The sequence below is a fragment of the Frankliniella occidentalis genome, unplaced genomic scaffold (assembly GCF_000697945.3).
Source record: "Frankliniella occidentalis isolate FOCC.00 unplaced genomic scaffold, Focc_3.1 Scaffold75, whole genome shotgun sequence".
Classification (NCBI taxonomy): Eukaryota; Metazoa; Arthropoda; class Insecta; order Thysanoptera; family Thripidae; genus Frankliniella; species Frankliniella occidentalis.
This window is the reverse complement of record NW_026267205.1, coordinates 281600-289029: the sequence shown is the minus strand read 5'-3', so window position 1 is coordinate 289029 and position 7430 is coordinate 281600. Positions and strand designations below refer to the sequence as shown.

General features: G+C 42.4%; 3 protein-coding genes across 4 annotated transcripts in view; 1 reads left to right on the top strand and 2 right to left on the bottom strand.

The window, feature by feature from the left end:
• The window catches only part of LOC113210084 (nuclear receptor subfamily 2 group E member 1), a 34445-nt gene that overhangs the window by 16072 nt on the left and 10943 nt on the right, over positions 1-7430 (bottom strand). For both annotated transcript variants that reach the window (XM_052268722.1, XM_052268723.1), the window contains exons 2-3: positions 6739-6819; positions 6342-6503 (exon numbers count right to left, since the gene is read on the bottom strand). In XM_052268722.1, coding sequence (XP_052124682.1) covers positions 6342-6503; positions 6739-6819 — 243 coding nt within the window. The remainder of the gene's footprint in view (positions 1-6341; positions 6504-6738; positions 6820-7430) is intronic.
• Positions 111-2744, top strand: LOC113213303 (uncharacterized). Its single transcript, XM_026432328.2, has 2 exons — positions 111-551; positions 733-2744. Exons 1-2 carry the CDS (start codon positions 296-298, stop codon positions 2280-2282), a joined length of 1806 nt encoding a protein of 601 aa, XP_026288113.2. The 5' UTR covers positions 111-295; the 3' UTR covers positions 2283-2744.
• Positions 2736-6022, bottom strand: LOC113215900 (uncharacterized). Its single transcript, XM_026435562.2, has 2 exons — positions 5527-6022; positions 2736-5433 (listed from the first exon to the last, which is right to left on the bottom strand). The coding sequence occupies exons 1-2, from the start codon at positions 5848-5850 to the stop codon at positions 3508-3510; spliced, it is 2250 nt and encodes a 749-aa protein (XP_026291347.1). The 5' UTR covers positions 5851-6022; the 3' UTR covers positions 2736-3507.

The following is a 7430-nucleotide window of genomic DNA, read 5'->3' as shown; positions in this document are numbered from 1 at the left end:
ATCTCCATTTTCACCGGTTCGCCGCTAACTACTGCTGCTGACGTCTTGTCCTGAATGTTGACGTTTGAAGAAATTTTTCATCCCGGCAATTTAGTAGAGCAGTAGCAATAGCGAACCGTTATCTTTCTATCGAAGCACTGCCGGTGAAACCAGCCCGTAACGTTCCGAAGAACACTGAGTGGGAGCCTTAGTGCGCATGCGTCAGAGCCCGATGTCGTCTGCTACTCACTGGACGCGCGGTCGAAGCGTTTGTGCGTTTGTTGCCTTTTTCTGAGTCAGAAAACGACACATAGTTATGACTAAAACATGCTGTGCATGCAAACTGGAATACAGCAAAAGCAAAACTAAGAGAGCCGGTAGAGAAGGAAACATTGTCAAGAGATATTTCCGTTTGCCACCAGTAGAAAGTAAAAGTAAAACGTACAAATCAGGAGAGAAACAAGCACTTCTTCCACGACGACGCTTACTCTGGTTGAAACGAATATTCGGTACTTTTTCTGAAAGAAAACTACCAAAGGAACTATGGATTTGTGAGGATCACTTCGTGACAGGTAATTATGATGTTTTTCGGGCGTATTCGATTGTATTGAATGAAGCACTATGTAAATACTCAATTCGCCGGTACCTTCCTTCTAACCTCTTCAAGGAAGTAATGCATGAAATGCTTTTTCGTTTTTTTGTCGACGCCTGTTGTGATTATTAACTGTACCATCCTCTACCTTTTTATTACAGGTTCTCCCAGTTCCATCCTTGATGTTGACAACCCGGACTGGGCCCCAACTTTAAAATTATCTCACTTTGTACCTGTGACTTTACAGCTCAACCAAGAGGAAATCTTAGTGAACCGAGAGGAGGTCCTGGTCAACCAAGACGAAATCTTGGTCAACCGAGAGGAGAACTTGGTCAACCATGTTCAAGTTGTGAAGGAATCACAAGTTGGAAGTACTCGAAATGAATGTGAAGCAGACCCTCGTCCACAAAGTCCAGGCTGGGTCACCCACTATAAAGTTTCTCTGAGTTATTCACAGATGATGGAAGTATGTGATGAATTAAAAATTGAGGTTCCGGCAGGGGATCATCCATCTGTTCTGAACTTCTCAGAGTCCTCGCAAGACTTATTTCACCCTGATGGTGACTCAGAGACTGAAGATGAAGTGTTCTTTGATGCAGAAGATGTGGAAGTTGGGTTGGGCCTTTCTATTGGAACGCAGACTGTGAAAAATTGGAAAGACCGTGCAACCCAAACTAAACCACAACTGAAAGGGCGTGCAACACAAACTGACATAAAAAAGTATCGAACAATAGCCACTCAAACTGAACTGTCCATGGATGACATTGAAAAAACTGAGAACCTTTTAGATGATGCTCAGTGCAAGATTAATGCACTTTCAATTAATCAGGACTGGTACAAAGATGATGACGTCACTCAATATTACACAGGTTTACCCACTTACGGTGTTCTGATGGCCATCTTTGAGGTTGTGGCTCCGTATCTTACTTACACTTCTCGGAGTACACTGACCAAGTTTCAACAGTTTGCTTTGACATTAATGAAACTAAAGCTGAATTTGTATTTAACGGACCTTGGTTATCGCTTCAATGTGTCTAAGTATACTGCAGGGCGCATCTTTACAAAATGCATTGAAGTTATGTATTGTAGACTTAAAAGAAATGTGTTTTGGCCTGAGAGACCCCTTCTACAGGCTTCAATGCCAGATTGCTTTAAGGAATCATTTGGGGATTCTGTGACTGTTATAGTTGACTGCTTTGAAATATTTTGTGAAAAGTCTTCTAATCTTATGGCAAAATCTCAAACCTGGTCTAACTATAAGGGCCATGAGACAGTAAAGTACTTGATTGCTGTGACACCCCAGGGTTTTATCTGCTTTGTATCCCAGAGCTACGGTGGGAGAAGTTCTGATAAATTTATAACTGAAGACTCAGGTTTCCTACGTTTCTTGACTCCAGGTGATACAGTTATGGCTGACAGGGGTTTTTTGGTTGAAGATAGTATTAGCCTGCATAAGGCTACACTTGTAATGCCAGGATTTTTGAGAGGATTGTCTCAGTTAAGTCCGGATGACGTAGATACTACAAGAATAATAGCTAATGTGCGCGTCCATGTAGAGAGAGTTATTGGCATGCTCCGCCAAAAGTACAGAATTATGTCCAATCGAGTACCAGTTCGTTTGCTTAACTATGAGGAAACTGATGTTGGTATGGATGAAATAGCCGTGGTCTGTTGTGCATTAACTAACTTTTCTCCAGGCATTGTGGACTAAGGAGAAGATCACATGCATGTGTATATTTCTGAAACCAGGTAACATTTGGGAGGGTTTTTCCTGGCCAGTTTTCCCAATCAACATTCCATTTCCCCGTCCAATATTTTTCCCCTGACTTCTCCCTGACTTGCAGGTGGCGTAGGCAGCCACCCTGTACAAACAAGTAGAATGCAAGGCATTTTTGACTGAGTTAGTTTACATTGCCCTGGAACAAAAATTAAGAGACAAAGTGGCAATTAAGGGGCAAGTAAGTGTCACCGAAGTGTCAAAGAGCCCAAGGTGGCATTTAAGTGTCATACAAATGGCAATGAAGGTTCTATTTTGGGAGTGGCACTGAGGATACTTTAGAGTTACATTAAGGATCTAAAGTGGCAAGTGTAAGGTCCCAAAAGTTTGTGAAACAGGTTGCTGCAAAGGCAAGAGTTCAACTAAGTAAAATAATAATCAAAAAAATTCAATAAATGTCTTTAAATTTATTCCAAAGAACTATATCCCGTATAGATCACAATGAAGGTTGTTTTAACTTACAATACAAAAACAATCCACTTTACTAAAACAAAGGAACAATACTGTTTTGACATGTCTGTGCAAGGCACTTAAACAAAATCAACAAAATAAATAAAATAAATACAGATATCAGTACTGTAAGTGCAAATAATTGCACAAGACAAGATTGTTACATAAATGATAACACAACAAAACATTTGTTTGGTATGGCTAGGCAAGACGCACAGTACATTATCAAAACTAACTAAATGCATACAGATATCAGAACTGATCGTGCAAATAATTGCAGAAAAGGAGATCATTAGACAAACGATATCACATAAAATCATTTGTTTGGCACAACTGTGCAAGGCACATGATTAAAAATAACTACTCAACAGTAAATATATACATCTACAGTATGAGCAAATAATTTCAAAAGAGATCATCATCATTAAATAAATGATATCACAAGAAAACATTTGTTTGGCACGATTGTGCAGGGCACATGAGCAAAATCAACTAAAAGATAAATACATATATGAGTACTGCGCAATTAAAAGCTAAAGATGAGATCATAAAATAAATGATAACACAACAACATATTTGTTTGGCATGGCTAGATAAGACATGATCAACAATAACCCATTAATACTTATAGGTATCAGCACTGTGCAAATAATTGCAAAAGATGAGATCATAATTTCATGATATCACAAAGAAACCCAAAACCCAAATATTACTGACAAAATTTATTCATACCACTTACTCTGTTTAGAATGTTTCCTAAATTTAGAGTGCTCAAGGGCTTCCTATCAGGTCCTGGTGTTTGTGTCTGCCCATTCGATGGCTTCTTGATTATTACATAGCGAGTTTTGGCAGGAGTGTTTGAACTTGAGGTGTTTGGAGTCTTAAACTTGGGTGGGATGAAAGTTGTGCGAATGATGGGTGTAGATGGGCATGAAACAATGGAAATGGAAGAGGACGGAGTCTTGGGTAGGATGGTGGGTGTACATGGGCTTGAGGGAATGGGAATAGGAGTAGAGGGAGTCTTGGGAAGGGTAAAAGTTCTGCGAATGATAGATGGTGATGCTGAAGTGGAAGGAGTCTTAGGTAGGATGATGGGTGTGCATGGGCGTGAAGGAATGGGGATAGGCTTGGAGGGAGTCTTCGGTAGGGTGAAAGTTGTGTTACTGACACCTGATGCTGCTGATGCAGGCGAAGAAATGATATTGGAAATGTTGACTGGTGTGTGGTACTGGGGGACACTTGAATTTGGAGGCAACAGTAAGGGGGAGGCAGGTGGAATATTTTTCTTATTTTTCTTACGTTTAGCAACACCAGTGATCTTTCCATTCCCTCCTTTCTGTCGCTCCTCTTCAAGCTCCCTCCTTTCTTGTCTGGTGAAATACTTTCCAAGAAGTTCAGGAAGTACAATGTTCCTGATGTAGAATTTAGCTTTGGCAGACTCACGCTCCCAAAACTGAATATCTGGTTCTAGTCTTATGATGATTGGTTTGTTTTTTGGAGTCCAGACAACAAAGTCACTGTAAGCTCGCCCTGTTAGAAACAACTGGCACTGAACTTGATAAAAATAGGCGTGAGTCTCCTTCAGTTTATACACCAGGTTGCCAGTTACTTCATCAAGCACTTCCCCAACTGGAAAGCTTGCCAAACCTTTTTCCAATGTTTGAGACAAATCGTTCTCATCACTCTCTTCGAGGCACATGGGGCACTTCACCTCACAGCACCCCTTCCCACAGCAGGTACAAGATACCAGAGCATCTGGAGTTCCTATGAACTCTGGATAATCTGCATTACAGAAACTACCGCAGTTGGTTAAGGTGAATTTTTGATGAGATTTCACCATTTGCTGTCTGTATGCAGCAAGGGCATCCTTCTCATGAATGCAACCATACCGCGTTGCTTCAGTGGTGAAGCGGCTATGATATGGATCAACAAGAGACTTGAGGAGAGACATAGAAATCTTACCCTCAGTAGAGGTCCTGCAAATAGCTTTAAATTTGGAAGCAGGTGCCCTACCTATTCTACGTTTGTAGAATGCCTTACCCTTCGCTTGCTTCCTTGTCTCTAATTCAATTTTGTCTATCTCTTCTTGAGACAGACTGAGGTCGACACCTGCTGCAATATCCCTTAACTCTTCAAGGCTCTTTTCTTCATGTGACTCATGGTACAGATCTTTCAAGGATTTGGGTCTTTTAGCAATAATTTGTGCACTAAACGGATTGACCAAAGTGTGAACCACACCTGGTGCACTTTTAAAGCATGCCTGTATCATTCTCTCATACTCATCATCAGAAAGGGCAGGGTACTTCGTGGTTGGAGCACGTACCACATGCTCTTTACCATGAATCATATTGTGCAGAAGCCTCTCAGGCGTTGTAAAATTAATGTGTCTAATACATGACATAGTTGCTTTGATGCGCTCTGAGGGGGGCCGCCAATAAGCGGGTTCATCTGTTACAGAACAGATTATACGCGACTTCCGAAATGTACGAACACAGAATAGCATGGCAGAAACATGCGAACATGCTTCTCCAAGTCCAGCCGCGCAATCACAGTGTGCACTTAAAATAATCCCTAACTTACTAACTATAGCCCACGGTCTTCTAGCAGGTTCCGTGGATCTCATTGACGGCTCAACCTGCAATGGAACAGGTGCATTGTTAGCAAACATTTCATAAGAGATGATACAAAATAGAAAAAATTAACTAAAACTTGTCCAGAGCATACTTACACGGCACCTCAGAATATAATTGCTTTTGTTTTGTATCCAGCGGCTTTCCAGGCTGGAAACTTTTTCACTGGCGACAAAATTGTTGCCAGCTCTCAGACTTTTCTCTGAGAGAAAATTCTCAAAAGTGTAAAAGCTACACTTATAAACTAAATAGTCTTGTATGCAACTAGACGTTATAGGCGGCATTGCCTCAATGGCAGAACTAAACCCACTTAGTAAAGCATAAGGATCAAGCCCACCAACATCCTCCAATTTCGATAAATAGCGTTCTTGCACGAGTCCACTGAGTGTCTCAAAATAGACAGACCTCTTCAGATGATTCATTTTGAACACAAATACAACCCATTCACTCGTATCAATCACATCACACTCATAACATTGCGGGGGGGTACGCCATTACGCGTCGCCACACCACGGCACGGCAAATGGCGTCGTCGTCATGGCAACCCCACTCAGCTACAGAGTCGATACCTCGAACCTGCGCCTATCGCTACTGCCCTATGGAAAAGTTGCGAGTTGTTATCGTTAGCGGGACGAGGCCTCTTTCTGTTGATTTTCAAGAGAAATTAACGTGTCGTGAGAACAGGTCGAACCCCCGCGGGCCACGCACGTGGTGGTCGTGGAGGGTGCCAAAGGATAAAAATTTTATGGGGTCCCTAAAGGATCAGGACCGCAATCGCAATCCATAAAGACCCCATGATATTTCTACCCCAGGATTCCATAATATTTGTACCCCCCTCCCCTCCTTAACGAAAGCCCCGTCCTCGTCCCCTAAAGTACGCGATAGAGGTGCTCCAAAATGCCTGATGACTCACCGTCCTTGTTCATGGAGGCCTGGAAGCACTTGGTCAGCCTGCAGGCCCTGCACTGGTTGCGGTGGGTCTTGTCGATGGGGCAACGGCCCTTCAGGTCACCCTGCGCCTTGCAGGTGTACACGCGGCTCCGGTGGATGGAGCGCTTGAAGAACCCCGAGCATCCTGTGGTCAAGGACAAACTTGGATTATTGAACAAAATCAGACTTCTTAGTTTTAAATGGCTTCGTCCCGCCAGTCCACCACTCTGAACATGAAAGGATTATTTTTGTTCCGGTCGTAACGGACACATTTTATTATATTCATTAGGTGAGTGCAAATTCAGCAATCGATTGATATAGAATTGATATAGAAATAAAATTTTCGTTGTAATACGAAAATGAGTACGGGGAGCCCTTACCATCGCAACTGTAGATTCCATAGTGCTTCCCTGAGCTCCTATCCCCGCACACTTTGCAGGGAATGTCCAGGAGTCTGTCACCTGAAAAAGGCAAACAATAATTAATTTTTCATTGTATATCGATATAGATGTAGATCTACACTTACTTCTCCTACACTAAAAAAACTAATGTGACATGTGTTACACCAATTGGTGTGACCGGTTTTGGTCACACCACGTAATGTGACCTGGGTTTCGGTCACACCGTTCACACCAATTGATACGACAGCCAAGAAGGTATAGGCAGAACACATAGGAGGTCACACCCCAAACGTGACCGAAAATGCGGTCACACCACACATGCGACATGCGAAGGATGTCACACTTCTCATGTGACGCATGTCACATTAGTTTTTCCCGTGTACATTCATAATGTAAATAAGTGGTAAAAAGAAATTTTAACCATGCCGAGCCAACAGTCATAGAACCATGTCAAAAAACAGAAGTAAAAACAAAAAAACAAAACAAAAAACACACACACACACACACAAAGTAGTCGGAATAAACGGAATAAATGGCAAGAGTTGGCATAGCTCGTAGCTTCAAGCAAAGCCTCGGCAGCTTTAACGGCGGCATCGTCTGCTGAGTGTGACGCCTTTGGCGCCCGCATGAAGTGTGAGCTCCTTCGCCTCGGCTTACCCCGCCCCACCCCG

Excerpts from the sequence above, each read along its gene's own strand:
- LOC113215900 (XM_026435562.2), bottom strand. The coding sequence starts at position 5,850 with ATGAATCATCTGAAGAGGTCTGTCTATTTTGAGACACTCAGTGGACTC. Across the intron at positions 5,434-5,526 it reads ATTATATTCTGAGGTGCCGT|GTTGAGCCGTCAATGAGATC; the intron begins GTAAGTATGCTC and ends GTTCCATTGCAG.
- LOC113213303 (XM_026432328.2), top strand. The coding sequence starts at position 296 with ATGACTAAAACATGCTGTGCATGCAAACTGGAATACAGCAAAAGCAAA. Across the intron at positions 552-732 it reads TGAGGATCACTTCGTGACAG|GTTCTCCCAGTTCCATCCTT; the intron begins GTAATTATGATG and ends TTTTTATTACAG.